At 37.3% G+C, this 26,390-nt stretch overlaps 2 protein-coding genes and 3 long non-coding RNA genes across 6 annotated transcripts in view; 3 read left to right on the forward strand and 2 right to left on the reverse strand.

Annotated features, from left to right (window-relative positions):
• The first annotated feature begins 1,706 nt into the window (after nucleotides 1–1,706).
• LOC141281064 (uncharacterized) lies at nucleotides 1,707–4,713 on the forward strand. The gene is made up of 3 exons (XR_012335458.1): nucleotides 1,707–1,825; nucleotides 2,392–2,528; nucleotides 4,615–4,713. It is a non-coding gene; the product is annotated as an uncharacterized lncRNA (long non-coding RNA).
• LOC141281063 (uncharacterized) lies at nucleotides 4,669–6,570 on the reverse strand. Of its 2 annotated transcripts, XR_012335457.1 has the most exons (5): nucleotides 5,973–6,570; nucleotides 5,339–5,432; nucleotides 5,106–5,240; nucleotides 4,920–5,023; nucleotides 4,669–4,809 (listed from the first exon to the last, which is right to left on the reverse strand). It is a non-coding gene; the product is annotated as an uncharacterized lncRNA (long non-coding RNA). The 2 variants fall into 2 exon arrangements; XR_012335456.1 differs by lacking the exon at nucleotides 5,973–6,570 and having other exon boundaries at nucleotides 5,339–5,896.
• A 1,571-nt stretch (nucleotides 6,571–8,141) lies between these two features.
• On the forward strand, nucleotides 8,142–9,689 carry LOC135772890 (uncharacterized). Its single transcript, XR_010543282.1, has 4 exons — nucleotides 8,142–8,250; nucleotides 8,558–8,656; nucleotides 8,736–8,887; nucleotides 9,069–9,689. It is a non-coding gene; the product is annotated as an uncharacterized lncRNA (long non-coding RNA).
• Nucleotides 9,690–15,268: 5,579 nt separating this feature from the next.
• On the reverse strand, nucleotides 15,269–18,862 carry ndufs6 (NADH:ubiquinone oxidoreductase subunit S6). The gene is made up of 4 exons (XM_065282477.1): nucleotides 18,687–18,862; nucleotides 18,342–18,395; nucleotides 18,049–18,171; nucleotides 15,269–15,430 (listed from the first exon to the last, which is right to left on the reverse strand). Exons 1-4 carry the CDS (start codon nucleotides 18,828–18,830, stop codon nucleotides 15,362–15,364), a joined length of 390 nt encoding a protein of 129 aa, XP_065138549.1. The 5' UTR covers nucleotides 18,831–18,862; the 3' UTR covers nucleotides 15,269–15,361.
• Nucleotides 18,863–21,209: 2,347 nt separating this feature from the next.
• The window catches only part of lpcat1 (lysophosphatidylcholine acyltransferase 1), a 36,004-nt gene continuing 30,823 nt past the window's right edge, over nucleotides 21,210–26,390 (forward strand). Inside the window, exon 1 of the mRNA XM_065294507.2 lies at nucleotides 21,210–21,514. Within this exon, the coding sequence (XP_065150579.1) occupies nucleotides 21,395–21,514 (120 nt within the window). The 5' untranslated portion in view covers nucleotides 21,210–21,394. The remainder of the gene's footprint in view (nucleotides 21,515–26,390) is intronic.

A 26,390-nucleotide genomic window follows, 5' to 3' on the forward strand; every position in this document is an offset into this window, starting at 1 on the left:
CTCGTAAATATATAGATACGAATTCCCGTGAGCTCAGCCTGCAAGTAACATAGATGATATAACAAATCTTGAATAAAGACTTGTAACTCTTGAACTTTCAAAGCAGTTTAAAAATCCTAACTCGATCATAATATATTATTAGGCTGGACAATTAAACAATACAAACATTTACAGTAGGACTGTATAACGATTAATCACAACTAATCGTTTGCAGAATAAACGTTCTTTACATGATATATGTGTGTGTGTGTACTGTGTATAATAATTACGTATATATAAATACACACACATGCATGTATAATTTTAAGAACAAACATATATTTATAGATTAAAGGAACAGTATGTAAGAAATTTATACCAATTAATATGTCACTAGACATTAAGAAATCATTTTCATTTCAAACACTTATATCACTGTCAACAGTGGTCTGGCCAGGATATTGTCATTTAAAAAGTGGAGTTGCAGCCCTCCACTGATGTTTATGTTGTCATTTTGTGTATTGGCCACCAGTTGTGTGATTGCAGTACCAGTTTTAGCCACAAGTTTTGTGATTGCAAATACCAGTTTTGGCCACAATCCTACATACTGTTCCTTTAAATATGTATGTGTATATATATATATATATATATATATATATATATATATATATATATATATATATATATATATATATATATATATATATATATATATATATATAAATGTATATACACATGTAAATACTCAAAAATCAGCATTCGTGTGTATTTATATACACATTATTATTATACACAGTACACACACATATATATAATGTAAACAAAAACTTTTATTCTGCAAACGATTAGTCATGATTAATGGGAGCCCTAATTTACAAAAAGTAAGTATTTATATGCTCGTTCACGTTTTACCCATTTTGTGAGCAAAATAAACCACATATTTTAATTTCAGTGACATAAAGATGTTTTATATTTTAAAAGATTTGGAGCATAGACTGTAAAAAAAGATGGACGACACGATGTCGCCTCCCACCATTGTAATGAATTGAAGCCAAAAATGTCCAACCACGGTCGCCGCTGTCGTGAGCAATTCGGTCCCTCCGAGCAATTCTGTCTCTCCTAGGACCCCGATTGGTACCTAGCACTAATGCCTGCTCAAAAATGTGTCGTTGCGATATCTCGTCTGCATACGCGGTCTAGCAAGTTAATTATGTTGTACAAAATAGAAGCATAACATTTAAAAAATAAAAGTTAACAAAAAAATAATATAATAAACTAATATTCATGTTGCAGACACGTCAGTACTTTTGAGTCATCATCTGCTTTAAAGAGCACCAATTATGCTAATAAATTAGCACGTTAGCACGTTATTGTAATATCCCATAGTACATACATGTTATTAAAACTTGAACTAATGCACTGTGAGTCTTATAAATTGCTTACATACCTCACCGATTTCTGCATGTCTGGAAAACGCTCGGATTAGTTCCTGTCTCCGCCTCCCAAAATGTCTAGTGTATTCGGATTGGTCAGATGACTACTCAACTGTTATTGGTCAACTGGGTTCGGCGTGTGTTTGAAAGGTTACGCCCCTGACTACGCGTGGGTTTTCCGGTTCTGACTGAGAGTCACAGGCAACGTAAACAAGCGCTATATTTCTCTATAAACGATGGTGTCTGTACTGCCTTACCACTTCAAGCTCGATCCAGAGAGTTCGGTTCAGACGGCCGTTACGATATAAACGATCTCCGTCAATGAACGCGATTGGATTTAACTTTTTTAGGTGTCCTTAGCTCTGCCAGAATGCTAAACGAAGACGAAAATGTGTTGCAAAGACATCCAAAAGGTAATTATAACGTACTACATTACTTTGCAAACTATATGGAAACACCAAATGTAGCACATAGAAAGTATTTGTTGAAATGATTATAAAACTATTTCACTTATTAACATTATTTTACTATAGTAAACTTTATTATAAAAGCCTGCTTACATACTATATTACTGTGCAAACTATATGGAAACACCAAATGTAGCGCATAGAAAGTATTTGTTGAAATGATTATAAAACTATTTCACTTATTAACATTATTTTACTATAGTAAACTTTATTATAAAAGCCTGCTTACATACTATATTACTGTGCAAACTATATGGAAACACCAAATGTAGCACATAGAAAGTATTTGTTGAAATGATTATAAAACTATTTCACTTATTAACATTATTTTACTATAGTAAACTTTATTATAAAAGACTGTTACATACTATATCACTGTGCAAACTATATGGAAACACCAAATGTAGCACAAAGAAAGTATTAATTGAAATGAATGTTCTACATTATTTTACTATGGTAAACTTTTTTATGAAAGACTACTTACTTATAAGTGCTATGTTTTTACTTATTAGGTTTTAAGGAGAATGCAACATGTTCCAGGGCCTCTTACCTGCGTGATTCATCATCCAGGTTTTGCACAAATTGTCTAAATCCCTACACACAGAACATTTATTGTACCGACTATAAGCCTTTGAGGTGCAGGACTAGAGTAAGTTTTATTACATTTTTAAACCAATAACACTAAAGTATCATTATAGTAACAAAGTACCCAAAAGAACAAAAGATGTAACTTTAAAGAAAATATAATAGTCAGTCAAAAGTTTATTTATTACAAATATATATTTAAATGTTAAACAATATACAAATAAACATACTTTAGTAACCATATTGTGCTCTTGTTTCAAAAATTGTTCAATTCATTTCTTACAGCTATCTATTCAGATAAATGGCATATCAAAGCTTTGTCAGCTGGTGCTATTTAAGACGACACTATAAGGCAGGGGTGGGCAACAGTTTTAGCCTGAGGGCCACATTTACTTTGGCAAAGTTAGCGGAGGGCCACACTTGGGAAAACTGCAATTAGACATAGTTACATGACTAAATGGGAAAAATTTATTAATTAAGGCTACTCTACAGTTACTTTGACAGCCTATTTCAAGGCCTGATATTTATTTTTGCTAGGCCTGTCTGACCTAGGCTACTCTAACATTACAATAACTGGATTACATTTCAAGGATTCATTTCCTACCCTGCATATTGTCCTTACGAAAATTAACCATGGTTTTACTACAGTTAAGACCAAAAAACCATGGTTACTGTAGTAAAACCATGGTTACCACAAAATAACCATGGTTTTGACAACCATGGTTTTCAAATACCATAGTTAAACCATGGATAGTGTAGTAAAACCATGGTTTTGCTCATAGTAATCAATTGACCAAAAAACCATGGTTACTACACTTTTACCACAATAAAACCATGGTTAATTTTCGTAAGGGACTGTCATTCATACTACAGCAAAACACACACACACACACACACACACACACACACACACACACACACACACACACACACACACACACACACACACACACACTCACGATTTATTATTATTATTATTATTATTTCTTTTATATTTTATTTTATATTGACAACCACAGTGTTTCCCACAGGATTTTAAGAGAATGTGGCGGTGATGACGTCACACACTGATTAGCATATATGTGACATCATTGCGTCGTGTTTTACTCTTTCAAAGAGTAAAACACGACGCAATGATGTCACATATATGCTAATCGGTGTGTGACGTCATCACCGCCACAGTCTCTTTGATTTGTCAAATTATACTGCATTTTAACACAACTGAATGCTATTTTTTTGACATATTATCTGTTCTGTTGTCTATAAAATAGTGACTAAACAGGACACAGTAACTCTTTTTGTTTAATCAAACCAGCACTTTCTTTAACTGCTGCTAAAAATGCGACATCGTCTGAAAAAAATCATCATACATTTACATTGAGGCTGTACTAATGTTGCTCTTCTCATCAGTGTTGTTGTGTTATGAGGGCTTTTTTATTTTAAATACGAGTGGTAGTTTTATTGTATATCGCAGACAATTTGTTGCAAAATCAAAAATATGAGAGAATACACGGTTGCTGTTACTACAGAACATGTGCACGGGCATACCGCATCATAGGTAGGGAGAGAGCTCGGACACAGACTCACACCAGAACGGGTATTTGTGGGAAACACTAATGCTAACCTTTCTTTAAGTCATGATGAATATGATCAGCCGTCTTCTCTGTTATAACATCCGTGACTGTTGACGTTAACGCGAAAAAGAAAGTACACGCAGGAACGTGGAGTTAAAATACTTTTCACTGTTATGTGAGAGAGCTGCGCACTGCATGCAACATGAGAGAGGGGAGGGGCGCGCGCTTTTGAGGCGCTGCACGTAAAGAGAGAGAGAGAGAGAGAGAGAGAGAAAGAGAGAAAGAGAGAGGAGGAGGCACGCTGAGCGCTGGCTGCAATGAATTAAGACGTTTTAAATGGTAAAAAAGTGTAAATGGGAATCAAGAAAAATCTATGTGGCAGCCAGTGTTGATTCTGTCACTGATAAATCAATGTATGGAAACACTGGAAACACTGCAATCATGACAGTTTCATCGAAATTGCGAGTGCATCGCGAGGGCCGGATTGAAGGACTATGCGGGCCGCATCCGGCCCCCGGGCCGTATATTGCCCATGTATGCTATAAGGTTATCATCCTGTCGTGTGTTGTTCTCCAGATACGCTTGGAGCTTCCTGATCAGATCGGTCACAATTTTGGCTTTCGACGACCCCTGCACTGAAGATGGCATGCAATCACGTCCTCCTTTGAAGGTCTCTCAAACTGTGATGCCAGGTCCATTGGAATCAGGGCTTCCTTCAGCTTATCTTCAAATACCTCATCAAACACAAGCCTGATCACATCCTCCACATAACTGTAGAAATATTGCAGTCAATAAATCTTTTGTTTTGATCATTTATTTCCCTGCTTCATACATTAAGTTTTTAATTATGAATGTATTTGAAATAAAACATTACTGCTTACGGTATGTCACTTGTGTGTTTTGGGAACATAGCCTTGTACTTTCCCTCTCCTGCTTTTGTTACGGCTTGGTGACATTGTAATGGATGGCTGCAAGGTACAAATACCTGTAAAATATAAACAAGCAATTAATTTATTGTAAAAGTAAATACTACTTTATTTAACACAGTTACTAAAATACTTAAATACCTGCACAGCATTCCAATAAATGAGAAAATCAAAAATTTTTTGCTGCTAAATCTGAAATCTCAGGCTACGGACAGCAAAGGCATCCACTGATGATGGTGATGAAAACATTGTGAAACGATGCTACTGCCTGGGTTCCTATGATTATGCAGAGAAAAAAAACTTTGTCATCATCAGTTATACATCTAAGACTGGTAGTGGTTTCACTAGCTAAATACATCATATGTGTTACACACCTTTGCTCCTCATATGCCAGTCTGACTCCTTGTACTGTGTGTAATGATGTTGCATGTTTGCATACAGTGTAGAAGGATGTGTCCAGCTGCGAATCTAGGATATAGACAAATAAAACAAACATGTATTCAGTCAAAAAGACATATTATAACAATAGAGTACAACGACTATAAATCGTTAGACTATTCATTAAAACGTAAATGTATTACATATTACATGGCCCAACATTAGCAACACACATTATGTGTTTACTTCGTTTCAAAATCTAAGAAAGCTTCAAGTAAATACAACAGTAAAATACATATAACTTTAAACAAATCATCTGTACTTAGAGTTTCTTGAGTTTGATCATGAGAACAAATTTTACCGGTAACAGTTTAGCTGGCATTTGTATTTGTATTTAGCTTAGCAACTTAGCAAGTTTGTAAACATGTCTAAACCAACATCGATAAAAAAACGATAGTCTGCATAATTCAACATACACGTGTGTAAATATGGTACGTTGTTTATGAAATACAGTATTACAAAACAAGACAATTAGCTTGCAAGCTTAGCTCTACACGCACATTATGTTAATCTCCGGTTACCGGTTACGTAATGTACAGTAAAAGGCAAATAATAAACGTGAATACTTACAGCCTGTGATCCAGAAGTGCACAGTAATCCAACTTTCAAGAGGAGACGTCGCGCAAATCCAGCTTCGGTTCATGAGAAGCAGTTATTGTGAAAACTCCGTGAACAACTTCTGACTGGATTTTTCCGGAACCGTATTAAACATGATGTCCTCTGTGGAAGTCCATAAAGTGCTATTTTTCCCTCGCATCTAAAGAGACAGCGTCTACTCGAGAGATTTAATCGCTTAAACAATGAAACAAGAGTTTGCAAACAGAGTCAAAGCAGGGACTCACAACCTCCGCCATTTTAGCTCTCTTCTGACTCGGCGCTCCCCACCCCACCCTCGTCTTTGAGGGCGTACCCAAGCAAAGCAGAGAGGGCTGAACTATGATAATGTTGGTCTTATCTACGTCACTAATCCCAGGAAGTAAACTGTTGCCTACAATCTGAGTGTTTTTTGTAGTCCTCGAACGTTAGAGACGATAACTCGCGTCATCGTTTTCTTTGAGGTATGTACTTTTTGAATATCGTTAGCATGTACTAATGCACACTTACACACAAAAGGATGTTTAAAAACGTGTATCCCATAATAGGTGCTCTTTAAAAAAACAATACTTTTATTTTTTGTAAATTATTAACATACCTTACGGAATATATTTTTTAATAATAAAAGTGTAGTAATCATGGCTTATAATTATAATTTAAATGTGTGATTCAACTATGTAGTAATCATGTTTTGTATAAGTAATTAATGAGTAAATAATTGTATAAGTAGAAAGTAAAAAGTGGAAATTTTACAGTATATAATATCTAAATAATAAAATGACACAAGCAATGTGTAGATCTCCCACCTATAGCCTCATTTATATACTACTATATGAAACATATAATTTAAAAGACATCAATTGTAATTTTAACATCGTTCTAACTACATAAATCATAACGCGATTTTGTAGGAATTGTAATAAGACGCTAAGAAAACTACCCATGAGAAGTTTTTTCAGCCAATGGAATCACGCGGGGTCCTAGGGGAGACCAAATTGCTCGGGGGGACCCAGGGGGGCAGGGTTTCATATTTTATTGAAGCTTCCCTGGATGCCGCCATTGCTTAGCGAACACCCATCTGCTGTTAGCATCCCATTGACTCCCATTCATTTTGGCGTCACTTTGACAGCGAATAACTTTACATCTGAGGCGTTTAAAGACTCCATTTGTCCATTAATTATTTCTAAAGAAACACAAAAATGTATAAAAGGCTCCATTACCATGTATCTTACGTTATGTCCCAGTAGAAGCAGTTTTTGTAAAAATAGGCTAACGATTGCGTCATAACCTGCGACTTTCTGTCGCACAGTAGAGAAATTACCGTATGGACTGGGAGAGAAGCTCACAGGCAATCTTTTACTGACTATGAGGCAATCGGGTGGATGTGAAGGCATAAAGTCAAGGGAGATTACTAATCAGAATACTAACCAAAATGTGCTCCTGTTCACGCTCGCCGTCTCTGCAAGATTCAGTAGGTGATTCAGATTTCCCGTGGCACGGCTATTAGAAGACTTACAATTGCCAGACAGGTTGCTCACGTGACATCCACGTCATTGAGCTCAGTTTGAGTCTGCGCAGTACGCTCGACACCCAGGAAGTGCGTGCTTCTAATTGACTTCACTTGTCTCCGTTTAATCCAATGGGGTCGCTGTGTCCATTTCTTTTACTGTCTATGGGGGGACCGAATTGCTCATGACACCGCCATGTTACGTAAAAACGTCAGTTTGGAGCCAAGGCATGCGCAGAAGGAATCGTCCGTGGAGCCAGAGGCGGAGCCGCGGTATCAAACTTCCGCCCAAACGCTCGCTCGACCAATTCAACCACGCCAATCATAACGACACGCCCCGTTTTATAGCATCAAATTACAAGCTAAAATGAAACTTACCACAATAATGAAAGCTTGAACATATATCAGCGTGATGATAACTACTTGAAAGGACCAAAACCATCTTTCGGAAACTTTTATTGGAAGTGTAAATATTTTTTTTTATTTAGAGCAGAGTCCCATTCGTTTTTAATGGAGAGGGTGGGGTTTATGACTTGTACTGCAGCCAGCCACCAGGGGGCGATCAAAGAGCCAGAGGCTTCACTTTTCAAGAGGGTCTGGCTGCAGACCATGGGCGAGTGGAGCTCCACTCTCAAACAGGAAACACGTGACCTCCACTAGCGGGCAAGCGGAAATACGTCACCTCCACTTGAATTTATGAGATGAAGATGGCGTCACCGGGAGCTCTTAGTTCGAACTTTAATTTAGGTAATTTACCTTTATACACTGAGAAACTAACGTTATTGTAACCTGCAATGTAAGCAGAACACAAACGAATGAATAAACAATTTATATATTTATTTTTTTCTGACGAACAATTTATGTCTCGCGAATGTTAACGTTTACTGATCATGACAACATATTCGTAACCTATGTTTGGTGGCTTATTGTGTTAAAACAAAGTAGTAATTGAAGTACATGATTGTTTTGTATATGTGTGTGTTGCGTTTGTTGTTTAACGTAAAAAGTAATACGAGGAGTCTGTTTTCACATTTAATTTCTCCCTCCTTTATAGGTAACGTTATGTGGAAAGCATGATGCAGATATTTGACAGTTTTTGATGGTACCTACACTCCCAGCAAACGATGTTGCAGTGGCTACTGACATTTTGCAGGCATGTGTTTATAATCACTTTAATGTTGATGAAAATTGCTTGTAATGTCTCTATAATAAATCATGTTTTATATCTGCAGTTGCCAGATGATATTCTCCAGAGGATCCTTGTCTTTGTTGTTCTAGAAGACGGCTGCTCTGCAATCCGGCTGGCTTTAACAAGACAGAGATTCAGCAAACATTGACAGCCAGGAGCATTTTCAGCAGGAGGAACACTTCAGCTGGCCTTATAGTGAGTTCAATAAGTGTGGTTGCTCCATCTTGTTTTTTGTGGGTATAACAATTAGGTTATGTTAATCACACTTCCTTTCATTTCCATAACATGACATTTTTGACTGTTAAAGATGTGTTAATTCATTGTCTGAATTGTGTGACTTAATGTGCTGTTATGATTGTGTTTTGATACTAAACAGGTGTAGTGAATTGAAATAGACTGTCAAAGAGACACCGGAGAATGTACAGAAAACCGTAAATCATCTCTAGGTGCAGCCGCCTACAGTGCAGCAAGTTTTCAAAGACTATGGGGCTGGCTTCTGGGGAAATGAACAACGTGGAGTGCTTTTGGGGTTTTACTCCTCAGATGACCACCCTGGCTACTGGGATTGCTTCATAGACAGAATAGTTTGTGCAGGCACGATGTGTCTTTACTTTAACACTTGTGGTCACTTAAAGTTCATGTATGTTGTTAAAATAGCATAAGATGGTTTTTGTATTTACTCAAAAACAATTAAAATTGGTAAAATTGTGGAAATTGTGGATTCTTCATTATTTCACTTTAGCTGATTTGTATATGAGCAATTCCTTGCAAATGTTAAACTTATCACGAAAAGTAAAGTTTTTAATCACACTGGTTACTCATATGTCAATATATACATGGTTTAAATACCCATGCAATGTCTGTTAAAAGTTTTAAGCATTTTCCCCCATACTTTGATATTTTCAAAGAAAATGTCATAATTGTCACGTCTGTAAATCTTTTTATTCCTCATAAATGTGCATACAAAAATTTAAATAAATATAGTTTGTTCTTTGAAGATCCATCCCTTCTCCATTTTTGGGGTATTATTCCTCCTGAGTTATGCCTTATAATTTATAGAATTCCTACAGCGTATTGTCTCCCAAAACCAGTGTTCTTTTTTGTCACAACCAAAACGCATACATGTTTCCCTCATCTAAAATAGAAAATTTGAGTATAGACTGATAGCGGTTGTCTGGACTCTTAACATTTAGATGTTTAGAAAACTTTTAAAAAGGTTGTTAAATGTATTGATAATGACTGCATTCTATTGAGTTTTCACTGCAAATGTCACATCCATAACTCTGGGATGACTCATGTTGTTATTTAGCTTTAAATGCAAAATTCTGATTAAGTTCTAAATTATATTTGTTTATAGTTTTCATTTTAATATAAATTTATTTAATGTTTCATTTGATGTTCACATCTGAATATCACAACATAATGTTTACTTTATAAAATTTATGGAGTGTTACATTGGTAGTTGAACTGTATAGTTAAAAACATACATGAACAAAAGGCAGAGGCACTCAAAATATGGGTTTTAATTCCACTGCTATGTTTAAATGTCTAGTGCAAATTGCTGGGGGAAAAGCATTCAGCTCATTCGTGTCATAAAACCATAAAAGCTTAGTATACCGCTTCGGTATGATTATTTTAACTATCAAACACTGACATTTTGGTGTGACTTTGTGACTATATTAAATGTTATGTTTATCATAAATTTAAATGTACATACATAATACATAACATACATAATTTTTGGTTTTCATGAATGTGAAAGGAAAAATTATATTTTGTAAACCTTATGTTTCTGTTAGCCAAATATCACATTCATAAATCTACATTTTCTAAGTGCAAACCCTTTTTTTAAAGATTTAAACATTAGATGTATTTTGACACTATTGAACTTTCTAAAACCCTGAAAGATATTAGAACAATGGCTGTATTTTAGGACTTGGCACTTAATCTGGACTTAAAGACTGTTGGCATATTGTTTTATTGTTATATGACAATGATGACAATTTGTGTTTGTTTCTTTTTCTGTTCTATCAAGCATTTAATAAAAAACCCGATTATTTTAACTACTTTTATTATGCGTTAAGATTAGGTGACGCATTTCCGCTCGCCCGCTAGTGGAGGTCACGTGTTTCCTGTGGAGCTCCACTCGCCCGTAGTCTGCAGCCAGACCCTTCTCTCACTTTTCAACTTTCAAGGCTTATGAGGCACACCCGATTTGGAGATGATCGCTCATTGTCTGGTATAGACTTTCCCTTGTCCTTTTTATTTAAAGGAGACATATCATGCTAAATCCACTTTCTTGGCTCTTAAATGCATTTTGTTGTATATTTGTAGTGTTTATAAGTACATAAAAGTTGAAATAAGTCTCTTCAGGTGCTTTGTTGATATCTTTATATTCTGTTTTGGTCATATTTTCCAACCGGTTCTGATTTTTCTATTATCTATTACGTTTTTTGAACAATTACGTCACAGTATTTGCAGCGGAACTGCTAAATAAGGACATCGACTTCCAGCCCAACACTACGAGCAATCCGCCATTTTATATTTCTCGCTGCGATATTGTAGTCCAAGCTCAAGGATGCAGAAGTTACGAGAGCGTAAGAAATGTACTCACATCTGTGGATAAAGTCATTTTTGTGTGCCCGAGGCACTTTAAGGATAACTACTTCACCAATCTCTGCCAGTATAAAGAAGGATTTACCGATAGACTTCGTCTGATTGAGGGGTCAATTACTTCTTTCTTTGGAGACGACGAGCAGAGCACTTCGGTAAGCAGTTTATAACTTAAAGTAAAAAAGTAAAGTACACGGTGGTCATGGTTTAGCAGTGCTGTTTCTCACTCCGAAGGCTGCAGCCTGCGGAGATCGCTTTTGGGCATCAAGCCTGGTTTAAGTTAACTGAGCATTACATTTGCAAGTCATGAGCATATTACAACAACTTACGATTAACTAAGAATAATAGTAAACTTTATAATTGTTAATATTCTGAAATAAGACCGTCTTGATGACGCATGCAGCCTAGATATGCGACCTCCGGAGGCTGCAGCCTCACACCATTGCGATACCTTCATATGAAGACGTTGTTCTGCAGGTTCGTCGTCTTCATTTTCCTCTCAGTCCGTTTCCGACTCTGGCGCGAACATATAAGGCTGGATGGACAAGTCTTCCGTTGTTGACATTTTGTGAATAACGAGTAAATAAAAAGTTTCTGTGCAGCTAGATAATCGTATCTCTGCTATAAAACTACAAAAATGGCCGAACGGGGTGGAGTTTAACCGAGTGTCACCTCTGCAACCTGGAGAGGGGGCAGGGTATGACGTGCATTTAAAAAGACAGTACCAAAACGAGTTGCTCTCAGATGCACATCAGAAAAGGGGTAGAAAGGGGGCCTGTGGGGCTATAATAATGAGGAATTCAGACCCAAGCATTGCAGTTTCGCTTTACATAGACCACAAATAGATGATTTATATGTAAAAAGGACAGATTTAAAAGCATGATATGTCTGCTTTAAGTTTATTTTCAGTCTGGAGATAAATTTTTAATTGAAACAGTGGAGAAACCTACATCTACCTTGTATAGAATTAACCACTTTTAGCTGAATTATTCAGCACGAATTCATCCAAGAAGTCCTTTCTCTTTTTGGTTTATAAATAACTTATGTAAAAAATCAATAAACAATGACATCCAGTGGTTAGATAATGAACATTTCTGAAAAGAGCGGAAAAGACACCAAAACTAGTTTTCTTCTGTACTAATATTGTCCTCTGACCAGTGCAGTTTAATAAACACTTAACCCAATCTAAGCAAAGTACATCACTGAACCACAGAGAATTGTCTTCAGTAGAGATTTATTCCAGAGCCATTAATGCTTAATAAAGGATCTACTGCAATACTGTTATAAAATCCTGTGTGATATTTAATCTAATGTGTGTTTTTCTATTCAGAATGAGAAACAAGTTAACTTTTCCTCACGTTTGCAATGTTTCCAAATAGTTGTGGTGAGTTACACTGCTGTTAAAACAACACATGCATTCCCCAGTAGTAATGTCAGTGTAAAGCTGAAGAAACGAGCAAGCAATCAATTCAACTAAACAAACTTCATTTCATTTGATCCATACGGTCAGCAAATATAGCAAGATTGGATTTTAAATCTCAGTCCCTTGTCTGCACAGAACTACACACATAATAAGTTATTGAGGCAATAGCTATTTTAATGGATCCTGTACCAGCTTTGAGAAACATGACATGGTCTTATGAGTAAAGGTCATGATTCTTGTACAAAGGGAATTAGTGCAGACAATTAGGCAAAGTTAGAAGTCATATCACAGATCACGTCAGTGTCCTTGTGACAGTTTGGACCTGCTGTAATTATAAGGGGAACTATAGCTGATCCAATGATTTGTCTTTAAGTGTGTTGTGAAAAGCAGTGAATGATTCTTAAAAATTAAAAACTTAACGCATTAAGTCAGTCAAACACTGAATACATTTAGGTAAACTAAAGTATAAAAGTCTTCTGTGTTATGTCAATGATCATTCCTACCAACAGTGCTACAGAGCAATTTATACCATCAAAGATGACCTTCTGGGCAAACCTGAAACATCTTTCTGTGTCTATTCTAGCTTCATAAATAATAAAGAAGACCATACTTTTATATGCAGGGCGATTCATATGCTCAGTTTCACCTGAAAATGTTGCTCAGAGCAATGTTTAAACTAGCCAACCACCTGCAATTTAGACACATGAAAAAGAAAGCCCAAGTCCTTAACAATGGAGCCTTCCCCTTACCTATCACACATATAGACAGGACACAGCACAGATGAGGGTTAATTGGCATCACGCTGTCTCCTGCCTTCTGTCACCAGCCCCAATTATAGCAACATGGCTGCCTTTCTCACAACCTGAGGGCCTTCAGACAGAAAACTCAGTTCCACTGTATGCACCACTAGAGACCGGGCTTTTTTGGCATGGCCAGCAGAGAATACTCTTGATAAAATATAAATATATGATCTTTCTCCAACATGTATTGTTCTGCACTAGTGTTTCTTATCAGGCTAAATCCCCCTTACATTCTGCAAACTTAGCCGGACGAGACTTTAAAGACGCACCTTGTTCTGCGTTTCCTGTATTTGCTCATTTTTGTGTCTTCCAGCTATAAACACTTGAAGTCAAATGAACACGACGTTAAATGTCCAATAGCATTTGTCAAGTACAATTTGTGTTTGCAAGCCTATGCTGACCGGTCTTGCCTGATCTTATTTATATGCTGTTTGATTTTACACACAAGACCTGTCAGGTCAATAACTAGAGCATACATGCATTGCATTCATCCAAGGTATAGTTCCCGATAATAACTCGCTAGACTATACCACAAAGCAAAAATCACTCATTGCTGGCTTATCCATTATGACAATAAATGTGCAGTGAAGACCACCGCTAAAAATAAAAGCATCTTCATTTAACATTTAGTGGTTTGTATAAAAACAGAGAGAGAGAGAGAGAGAGAGAGAGAGAGAGAGAGAGAGAGGTGACATATATCAAGCAAAAGGGGTTCCTAATGCCCTGCTAAGGAGAAAACTGAAATGGTGGAGGGAGTAATAGCAAGTTAGTTATGTGTAATTCTGTTTATTTCATACTGGCTCCAATGTATATCACAATCTGAATAATTTACTTATTCATTTATAGTATGAAGAGTCCCTGAGTATATGTTGCATATTCTGTTATTTTTTTGTTTTGTTTTTTAAAGAAAAAACATACATTTATGGAAAAATATATGGATTTATAGCGTTTTGAAAAAAAATAAAATTAACTTTGAATTTATAATCAACAATATTGTTGTTTGATTTAATAATCATTATTCAACATGTTCAGATTGAGCAAAAAATCCATTATAACAGCATAAATTGAATATTCACAAAATGTGTAGGGCCAAGGTAAAAAATGCACTTTTTCTAAAACTATTGAAATGGATTTATAGCGTTTTGGAAAAGAGCTCTTCATTCATATATATATATATATATATATATATATATATATATATATATATATATATATATATATATATATATATATATATATATGCATATGTGTATTTATATATGTGTGTATAGTAATTATATATATAATTATTATACACACATATGATGTAAACAAAAACTTTCATTTTGTAAACGTTTAACTTTTTTTACTTTGTCAATAGCATGTAAAGTTTCAGGAAATGCTGGCCATTTTTAAAAAGATAAAGCACGCCATCTGTCTGTAAATACTGGGAAAAGCCATGACAACACTAAACACATGGCATCAGAAATAAAGGTACAGAAGCTGTCAATGGGACAGTACCCTTTAAAAAGGCACTAGTATTTACAATTTAGCAAATATGTATCTTTGAGGTACTTATATGCACCCTTACATACAAAATTTTACTTTTTGAAAGGGTGCCACACCCCAGTAACAAATTTGTATCTTTGTACATGAGTGTGTAGTATAATGTAAGTGTTTTACTTCATTATTCTTTAAAAAGTTAACAGTTACAAAAGTGCACTTTCAAAATGTGAATGATACTCAAATAAAATCATGGAGTTTGTATTTACAGCATATTTTATTGTACAGAGAAAATTATTAGATATTTTGAAAGGGAGATAATGTATAGCCCACAAAGCACAAGACAGTCCCTCAGTGATGATGCTTCTGCTGAAACTGCAACCCGCAGTATCCACATGTGCCAACTTTGGTCTCCTTGTCCTGTAAAAAGATTGAATTATATTTAATGCATGACCAGTGGCAGCCGGTGACCTCTGTTTTGAGGGTGCACGATGCGAAGCTCATCACAACATGTATGTAGCCCATCATTTCAAAATGTGTGTTTGGGCAGCGTGCTATGTGCTATGTGCATCACACATCACATCAAAATACATGCCTGCTGCAGACGCTTCAAAGGGTGTCGTAGCCATTTTGTTATTTTTTACCTTCATTTGCATAATCATGCTCTGAGTAATAGCACTTAAGTTATTTTATACAACCCCAAAACAGAAAAAGTTGGGACACTGTAGAAATTGTGAGTAAAAAAGGAATGGAATAATTTACAAATCTCATAAACTTATATTTTATTCACAGTAGAATATAGATAACGTATCAAATGTTGAAAGTAAGATATTTTGAAATGTCATGCCAAATATTGGCTCATTTTGGATTTCATGAGAGCTACACTTTCCAAAAAAAGTTGGGACAGGTAGCAATAAGAGGCCAGAAAAGTTAAATGTGCATATAAAGGAACAGCTGGAGGAGGACCAATGTTTAGGAATGGGAATGTTGTCCTATTCTTGTCTAATACAGACTTCTAGTTGCTCAACTGTCTTAGGTCTTCTTTGTCGCATCTTTCGCTTTATGATGCACCAAATCTTTTCTTTGGGTGAAAGATCTGGACTGCAGGCTGGCCATTTCAGTACTCAGATCCTTCTTCTATGCAGTCTTGATGTTGTAATTGATGCACTATGTGGTCTGGTATTGTCATGTTGGAAAATGCAAGGTCTTCCCTGAAAGAGACGACGTCTGAATGGGATCATATGTATCTAGAACTTGGATAAACCTTTCAGCATTGATGGTGCCTTTCCAGATGTGTAAGCTGCCCATGCCACACGCACTCATGCAACCCCAAACCATCAGAGATGCAGGTTTCTAAAATGAGCGCTAATAACAACTTGGGTTGTCATTGTCCTCTTTAGTCCGGATGAAATGGCATCCCAGTTTTTCAAAAAGAACTTCAAATTTTGATTCGTTGGACCACAGAACAGTTTTCCACTTTGCCAAAGTCCATTTTAAATGAGCCTTGCCCAGGGAAAACACCTGTGCTTCTGGATCATGTTTAGATATGGCTTCTTTTTGACCTACAGAGTTTTAGCTGGCAACAGCGAATGACACGGTGGATTGTGTTCACTGACAATGTGTTCTGGAAGTATTCCAGAGCCCATGTTGTGATTTCCATTACAGTAGCATTCCTGTATGTGATGCAGTGCCATCTAAGAGCCCGAAGATCACAGGCATCCGGTATGGTTTTCCGGTCTTGACCCTTACGCACAGAGATTGTTCCAGATTCTCTTAATCTTTGGATGATATTATGCACTGTAGATGATGATAACTTCAATCTCATTGCAATTTTTCTCTGAGAAACTCAGAAAACTATTTTTCGCCGCAGCATTGGGAGAATTGGTGATTCTCTGCCCATCTTGACCTCTGAGAGACACTGCCAATCTGAGAGGCTCTTTTTATACCCAATCATGTTGCCAATTGACCTAATAAGTTGCAAATTGGTCTTTCAACTGTTCCTTATTTGTACATTTAAATTTTCTGGCCTCTTATTGCTACCTGTCACAACTTTTTTTGGAATGTGTAGCTCTCATGAAATCCAAAATGAGCCAATATTTGGCATGACATTTCAAAATATCTCACTTTCAACATTTGATACGTTATCTATATTCTACTGTGAATAAAATATAAGTTTATGAGATTTGTAAATTATTCCATTCCTTTTTTACTCACAATTTCTACAGTGTCCCAACTTTTTCTGTTTTGGGGTTGTAGTTATTATTTAATAGTTTTGAATGTATGTGTTATTTGGTATGGGTTTAAATGTGTGTGCCTGTATACTCTTAGTTTTATGGTAAGTGTGCCTGCCTGTTTACTCTTAGTTTTACGGTAATATGGAATACATGTGCAACTGGGAAAGGCCTGGGGAGTTGTTTTTTGCTTGAGTTAGGAAACAGGCAACACAAATGTGGGATCAGGTGAAGGTAGTTAAAACAATCTTTTGACCACTTTTCTCACTTATGTAGCATAAGTTGTAATATTATTGGAAATGTCAAGCCTGTTCAACCTTTAAATAAATGGATATATTTTTGCATAAAGAAAGTGTTGGAAGTGCGTACAGAGGGACCACCTGTTCACTCGGGCCTTATATTTAGATTGTTAAGAACCTTTGGAAGGCCGATACAAAGGGGTTTATGATAAAAGAGACTCTCACGTTTGCTAGATACTCACTTAATCTCATGTGTAATCAGAGTTTAGTGTTAAGTTAGTGTCTTGCTAGTATTTCATGAACGAGAGCATTTCTTTTATAATAAACCCTTTTGAAGCGTCTGCAGCAGGCACTTATTTTGACAAGACACATGATGCACAGGGTTCACACATGATGCAATAAACTGTTGTAACAGAATATTTTGAAATGACAAGCAACACGCATGACACTACGAACACATATTTTAAATTTGTGCCCCTCGGAAGAGAAGTCACCACCAGCCGTCACTGTGCATGAAACAATACTTTAATGCAACACTGAAATGTATATAAATGTATCATTTATTTACCAGATTGATATAAACTCTGGGGTGACCGAGAGCCCCTCCACCCCCATCACAGGACACAACTCTTGACTCTACATCTGTCACTGGTTCTTCAGCAACCAAATTGATTGCAAAGTTTTCATTCACCTGGATATTCAAAATTAAACGCAACAGTGAGTAAAAGCAAATGGCACAGTACAATATCCAATATATCCAATTCCCTTTATTGTGCATCAATGTTTCAAAATATCAAAGTCGTAGATAAATATCAGATGAGTAACGTAAATGCACAATTGATGAATACTTTGATCATTCACCTCTTTTGGTCTACCGACGAATCTAGCTCTCCTCACATCATTTTCGTCATAGACCTGCAACAAAAGTAAACATATAGTCAATAAACGAAAAACTTAAATCCTCAAACGCCAGTCCCATCAAGACACCGAGTCACTGACAGCCAGCAGTATCTGATATTGCCCATATATAACAGTAACTGTTGTTCGTGTTGATCACTGATTTAACATAAAATGCATGAACTACTGCAACTAAATTTCACCAATTATACTGTATTGTACAGTCAGTCGTCACAATAATTGCTAACAGATATAAAACTGTCCATGGATATTAAGAAACGGTTTGAATTCAAAAGCATTCAGTCATACCTGTCCAGTGTGAGTAATTTTTTCTCCATAATTTGAAACAGGAACAGTGTATTGTTGAGATGGAGCTGCAGAAATCCTCAAAACATTAAGTAAAGCCCTCGTATTTTTACCGAAGGACAAGAGTCTCGGAAGGGTGGCCGCCATGTTTGCCCGTGATAATTACCCAGCAGCCTTTGCGTGCCGTGAGCATCAAAATACACAGCTCTCTGCTGCCCCCTGCTGTCTAAGAACATAGCTTATGCGTTTGAGTTGTACTGCTTCTAAATAAGAAGTTTCCATTAAGAACGTATTTTTTATTTTATTTATTAAAATCTTAATTTATTTATGTTTTATTTATAGCAGATTTCCGCACCAGTGTGTGAACGCTGCGACTGTACTGCGCATGCGCTTGTCATGACTTTCCTCAAAGTCGTTGCGTCACCGGATCTAGCAAAGTCTCCGTGAAGCTAAAGCATGTTCTTTTCATTCTGATATGTTTTTGGGATAATATTTGCCTTTTTGTGGTTACATCGCTGTGCTTAGACAGGTATGTGATGTCCGTGTTTTGGTAGGTTTGTTTGGCAACTGTAGTGTTTTTTTTTAACTTAATCAATTTTGTTGCGGTGCTTAGCAGGTGATACATTAGCTAGCCACTTAGCATTGATGTTCTTAGTGTTATTATGGAAACTCCGTTATAATAATAAATCGTCTTGAAAGGTGTGTATGTGTGGAAAATTGACTTTATTTTGTATTTTAAGCAGGGTTTTTTAATATGGTCTGTACACAAGGATTAAAGGAAAGTAAATCAGCACAATCTAATGAAGTCGTAAAATATATATTTACAACAATTAGTTAATTAGAATAGAAAGAAAAAAAGTCAGGGGACGAGGGGAGATTTAAAAAAATCACAATAATAAAATCTTTCATTCAGATTTATAGGACTTGTTTTCACATAATGAACATCTTTGATCACTTCATGATGCACAAAACTAATTAATATTTTTTGTTGTTTGTTTACAAGGTGTTGACACAATGGGACCACAGTTGCTCTCCTGTCTTGTTGGATCTCTGACTCGGCAGTTGTCCCAGGTTGCCCGGTACACTGCTTTTGGCTGCTTACCTGCAATAGGTGCACAGAGATGCATCCATACCATAACATCTGTAACAACACAATTAAGGGTTGCCTTCAACCCAACATGCAACCAGCGCTCTCCGTTCCTCTCACCCTTGCTTGGACAGTGCCAGCAGCTGATGTCTGTTCAGCCATCTGCTGGCATGAAGACAAAAACTGCTCTTAAAAGACGCTGCAAAGAATGCTTTTTTGTACGCCGCCGTGGAAGGTTGTTTGTTTTTTGCAAGGCCCACCCCAGACACAAGCAAAGACAGGGATGAAAGGAGTACTTTGTTGTTATAATACCGCCTTGTATTTCAAATAAAGGAAGTCTATACTATGTAAATATGCTCCAAGGTTTCAGTTTTATCTATCAGAAAGGTTTCCAACTAGCATACTTTCTTAAATGTTTAGGAGCACGGTGATTATCTAAATGTAATTCAGGCTTTAAATGCATCTGCAACATATACTGTTGTTATTAAAAAAAATCATTTTGAAATATAACATTGCTTTTGTGTATTTTTCCAATAATCTTTTGTAAAATTGTATACCATGTTTGGCTTGCTATTAAGTGAAATTTAAACTGTCAATCAATGGATTTATCATGATGTGACTGTGAGATGGACATGTATTTCTCCATATATTGTGTTCACCTCATTTGTACAGCAGGGGGCGTACAGTGCTTTTACTATGAACGCTTAAGAAGCCTTCCTTGCAAAACCTTTGTTCTTTTTTGTTATAAATGGATTGCCTACGTATGTGTAGTAGGTATTATTGCTTTAAAAACGTATTTTTTTAAGCATTATTTATGAAACAATAAGCGAAATGGGCACAGTGTGCATTATTACATGTATTGGGAAACATTGCAAACTTAAAGAGACAGTAGCATAGTTAATACATAACGAACACAAAGTTAATTTGTGTCTGGTACAAACATATCCAGGCTAAGATAAACATTTAGATTGTTGCTTCACATTTTTCTGCAAACGTCATTTTTGTTGCATAAAAGCATACTAGATAATGTAAAGAACACACATATAACCTTGACATATCCTTTCATACTGACTGAGTAAGGTCATGTCAAATAATTTCATAATTAGATGATGATACGTTAGCCCGAATTTTACAGACTGGGTTACAAACGGGATGTACTTTTTAAACTATTCTTATAAGTCTAGCACTAAACAGTAGGCTACTGAGCATCCCCAACTGTGGTCTACTGTGGAAAGATGTTGTTTGGTTGATAAGATCCCTGCGGTTTAAGCACGTGTTGTGTGCACGCTAACAGGCATGTGCATGATCCTCTAGGCAATTTTGGAGCAGGAACTAAGCACCAATGCTATACTTTACTGTTTTTATGGTGGAAGCCGCTGCTAATGCTTAGCTTAAAACACCTCCGAAGTGATGTCAGAATTCTCCTTTATCACGCATGCGCACAGCTGACACTGAGTGATGCTGCGCTCTCGGTAAATTAACAGGTCAGGACAGCGTGAAAGCAAAAGCTCAGTATCGACATTTAGCTAGATCGCGTCAAACTAGACAATCTTTACAGTGTTTAGTGTATAAAAACGTACACTGTTGGGGACTTTTATTTTCTCTTTTAAACATCTGTGACAGAATGAGGTTCCCTAACAGAAAACTACACACGGCGGTGGACGGAGACGACTCGGAGGTTTCCGCAAACTTTAAAAATCCTTTCGTGCACGAGCTGAGATTCACTCCACTGCAGAAACTGAAGGTAGAGTCCTCCAGCTTCGCTTTTCTGTAGACTAAACTTGATGTTGAAGTTTCCACGTGTACCATGGTAGTTAGTAAACCCGTTGGATAAAGACGGGAACATTTTGTTCAAGTTCATGCTGCCTTTTAATGTTAATCCACGCTGGATATTTTTTGTTTGTTTGCTGCTTTACGCTCGGGGCTTGCCAACGGTCTCTTCTGCCTGTAATTTGCAGGACGTTTAACGTCAAATGTTAAATATTTACAAAGGTGCAAACGCTGTGAATGTAAATATGAAACAATGATTCTGTAACGCCCATGACAGTTTGTTAGTAGTCAGCAAGTCTTGTCACTGTCATTTGTTTAATTGTGTGACTAACGCAGCTGTGTCATTGTTGGATTATTAAACGTACACTGTTGTTCTGTCAGCATGGCCGTGACGTAATACACAGTACACATGTGACAATCATTTCTACTGTTGTGCAGTTTGTGTACAGAGTAAACTGTTAAAACTGTTTCTCTGTAATGCAACAGACTGAAACACAGAATAGACAGAGTATATATTTGGACCCCCTGTTTATTAGAGATGGAGAAATTTTGGACTATTAGAGGGTAAATTGAACTGTATTATGCTAAGCATAGGCCCTAAACGTTTTGGGGTTTTTTAAATGTAAAATCTGTGCTGTCTTTTTCTAAGCTGCATAATACTAGTAAGTTATACTGTATTTTCTTCATTTTGATATGTAGCAAGTGCCATTTATGCAAAATGTGAAATCCCCTCCTTTGCTGGACTTAATAAGAGAATGGAGTCATTTGAATTAATTAAAAAAAGTGCTGACAGTTCATTCTTGCAGAGCTTTTTATGCATCTGTGGTTGTAGGATTATGTATCCATCCAGAGATCAGCAATGGGGAAATGTCTGTGTTTTATCAGGTTTTCAATACTTCAGTGCAGTATAATAAAGCTGTTCAGTTTGTGGTCTTACACCAGGAAGATAATTTGCATTCTTGTTCTAAACAGAACAAAAGTTTTGCCACTATTTCATGCATACATACTACACCATATTCAAATCCTCCTGCATCTCAAAGCATAAGGCTTATTTGTATTGTTAAATGGATTATTTTCTTTCACATGTGTCAGTATGTTTAAAGTAAGAATGATAATAATAATAATATTTTTGAGTGCAATCTATTATAAATGCTGAATTGTTTCAACCTATGGTTGGGTAAAATATAGGGATGTCCCGATCCGATCACGTGATCGGAAATCGGCCCCGATCACGTGGTTTCAGACTCGATCGGAATCGGACGTTACCTCCCGATCAGGACTCGGATACATATGCAGGGTTTAAAATCCATTAAGTTCTCGCGCTGCTCCGCGCCAGTGTACGCGCTGCGCTGGTGCGTGTGAACTGAAGAGAATAGGCTTGTTCGACTTCATCCGGCTGCCGGTTCTTGTGGTGCTGCATGACGTCAAAGTTCCGCGAGAACGATTTAAAAGCAAACTCCTCCGTATGATTTCGCGGATCACTCTCGCGGTAGTTTGACGTCACCCGGCTGTCGATTGTTGCGGCGCCGCATGAAGTCGAACAAGCCTATTGATGTGCTTTCATTCATAGGCTTCACACTCGTGCGTGCAAGGAACCCACGACAAAACCGCGTTTTTACCGCTCATTTAAACGACGCGTTGATCGTTATTGTCAACATGTGCTCAGACGCAGTTCCGCGTCTCACTCAGAACCTCAAGAACGCGGATTCGCGCAGGATCATTTGACATTACTGTAGAGATGAGAGAGAGAGAGAGAGAGAGAGAGAGAGAGAGAGAGAGAGAGAGAGAGAGAGAGAGAGAAAGAGAGGTAAGAATGGTGCCTATGTCGAAAAAACTTAATAGAAGTCTAGAAACAAAGTATTAAAGTATGTATAGCCATGTCACTCATCTCATTACAAAATGTTAACTAGATAACTGGATACAACTGATTGTATAGTTTAATAAAATAATGTATTTTGATTATACAAATGAATCACGACCCAACTATAGGTATTTTATAACTAACTGCTGACCAGCTTAGGGAATCTATGGCTAATTTATAAGACATATTGCTGAATCAGTATGTTGTTTTTCTTGTTAATTGAGTCTTTTTGGGTAGTCTATCTTATGCCTAGAATGAGTCAAGGAGGTTAAGTCTTATAACTTCATTCAAAGTTTGATCAATTGTGCATAATGACATGTGCACCAAATGCATATAGGGTGTCAGACTCATAGATTTGCATTATTTAAAGTTCAGGTTTTAAAGTTTGGGTCAACATGTGGCACAGCTTTAAAACTGAAACTTATAAAATCCTATCAGAGATACAAAATGTCATTGAAACACACCCAGTGGCTTTGCTGTCATCAGGATTAAACATGTTACCCCTCGAACCCTCCCTCCAAACAGAGCCTCCCCACAAAACAAACCCCAATTTAACCCCTGAACATATATAGTATATATTCATTATTTTTTAACACATCTGTAGTTATGCGCTGGCACAGAGTTAGACTCTTTTGACTCTACACAGAAACAGCAATGTGTGCGGCATGACACAAGGAACATCCTGGACTGGTTCTGTTTTTTCGCTCTTCTTTATTCTTTTTTTTTATGTATTATAGAAGTATCGGATCGGGACTCGGTATCGGCAGATACTCAAAATCAAATGACTTGGACTCGGACTCGAGGGCAAAAAAACCTGATCGGGACATCCCTAGTAAAATATGGACAAACCCAACAGGTGGTATACATTAACCTAGTGCTGCACGATTATGACAAAAATCATAATTGACGATTATTCACCTTGATATTTCAATTGCCATTATTATTGCAGATTAATTGATTTTATATTGAAGTTTTGAAATATTTTATAACCTTCTGTGAAGCAACTTCATGGTAAATTTTAAGTAGGGATGCACCGATACCACTTTTTTGGAATACGAGTACGAGTACTTGCATTTCAGTACTTGCCGATACCGATACCGAGTACTTAATAAAAAACATGTTTAAATTTACAGGTTACAGCTTTGGTCATATAATTTAACAAAAAAACAAAGGACTGGTTTTCCAGTTTGTTGTAAACTCTGCCTCTTTGGACAACACAAGAGGCATTAGTAAAAAATCCAAAACAAATGGCTAAAGGACATGTTAAAGGTGCAGTGTGTAAATTGTAGCGGCATCTAGTGGTGAGGTTGCGAATTGCAACCATCGGCTCAGTCCACTGGCCAACCCTCGCTTTTGAAATGCATAATGCTGAGTTTACACCAAACGCGGTTTGGGCGTCAAAATCGCGTCTACCGCGCGTGGTTTGCCGCTTGAACAATTTGGATGCATTCGCGCGTGTAGAGCGGAGTAGACGCGCGGAAAAACCAAGCATTTGACGCGCGTCAGAGGCAAACTCCGCTTCTTGTGGGAGGGGCAAGTGCTATGCGGTTGTCTGTTTGCAAAATGACTGATGTTGATTGTGCATTTATCGAGAGAGTTACCAGTTTGTATTTGGTAACCTTACTATGGGGAAAATAAACGACACGGGTCGATAAACGTCACGTTACTCAAAAGTGAAGTGTGTATTACAATTACCAGGTTCCCCAATGTCCTCACTGACACTCTTCCAAGCGAGGTCCTTTTTATTCCTGTCTCCTCTATAGAAATAAGAACTTGTGTCGTATAGCTCCGGGTGTCTGCTTATGGACAATATCAAGCCTTGGTTGAGTGAGTGACTCCGGGCGGGGCTGCCACCACAGCAGCAAGCAGGCTCCTGATTGGTTAACGCGGCGCGAAATTCCGCCAAAGTTCAAATTTTTCAACTTGGGCGTCAGCCGCAAATTCGCGTGAACCGCTAGATGCACAAAAAGCACAATTCGCGCTTACCGCGCGTACCGCGCACAACGCTCAATTCGCGCCTTTCGCCCGAGCTTCACGCGCGAAAGAGGCGGAAACGCGTCTTCCGCGCCGCGCCGAACGCCTCTTCCGCGCCGCGGGACCTCCTGACACGCGTCAACGCGTCTTCACATTGACTTAACATTGAAATCACTCGCGCTTCACGCCCTTACCGCGGTTGGTGTAAATGCAGCATAAGGAAGCTACGATAGCCACCACCGGACAAACATTTAATCGTCGGAGACAACTTAGTAAAAAAGTTTGTCCGGTAAGGGCTTCTGTAGAAACATGGCGGCACAAAATGGCAACTTCCATGTAAGGGGACCCTCGGTGTATGTAGATAAAAATGTCTGATTCTAACCCCGGATTTCCACCGACTGCGGAACGGCTGCGGATCCATTGCGGAACGGCGGCGGAGTCAATCGGTTTCCATTCAAGTCAATGTGTGTATTTCCACTGACTGCGCTCCGAATCCGTCACAGCTCTGGCCATCCACAGCCCTCCGGCACAAATACGCAGAGCTTCTATTTTTGACGGATGCCGGACAGCTCCGCAGGGCGGAGCCATGACTTTATCGCGTGATCATACCTGAATTCACGAGAACTCGTGTTTTTTTTATTAAATCTTTGCAATACAAACATTACAAACACACACAAATAAAGTCATTAATACAGAAACAACAAATAATAGACAGGAACAGAGCCAGGGGAGTTTCAAATAAATACATTAAAGATAAAGCATATATAAATGTTTTAGCAGCCTTCTTATTTTTTGAATTTTGGATGGATTTGATGTACTGCTCTGTCTATGCGAGATCTCGTGTTGTGATTAGGCATGGGCCGATTACCGGTTTCAAGGTATACCGAGGTTTAAAACAGTCAAGGTTTCAAAACCACTAAAATGTTCTGTGATACCGTCTCCAAGGTATGAGCTGTGTTTATACAAAATTCATTAAATCATGAAGTCATGTGATTGATTTGATGTTTACATTTAA

The sequence above is a fragment of the Paramisgurnus dabryanus genome, chromosome 19 (genome assembly GCF_030506205.2).
Source record: "Paramisgurnus dabryanus chromosome 19, PD_genome_1.1, whole genome shotgun sequence".
NCBI classification, from domain to species: Eukaryota; Metazoa; Chordata; class Actinopteri; order Cypriniformes; family Cobitidae; genus Paramisgurnus; species Paramisgurnus dabryanus.

What these genes read in the sequence shown, in the direction of transcription:
- ndufs6 (XM_065282477.1), bottom strand. Translation starts at nt 18,830, where the DNA reads ATGGCGGCCACCCTTCCGAGACTCTTGTCCTTCGGTAAAAATACGAGG. An exon ending in AAATTACTCACACTGGACAG is followed by an intron (nt 18,396 to 18,686) that starts GTATGACTGAAT and finishes CTTTTGTTGCAG; the next exon opens with GTCTATGACGAAAATGATGT. An exon ending in CCAGAGTTTATATCAATCTG is followed by an intron (nt 15,431 to 18,048) that starts GTAAATAAATGA and finishes ATCTTTTTACAG; the next exon opens with GACAAGGAGACCAAAGTTGG.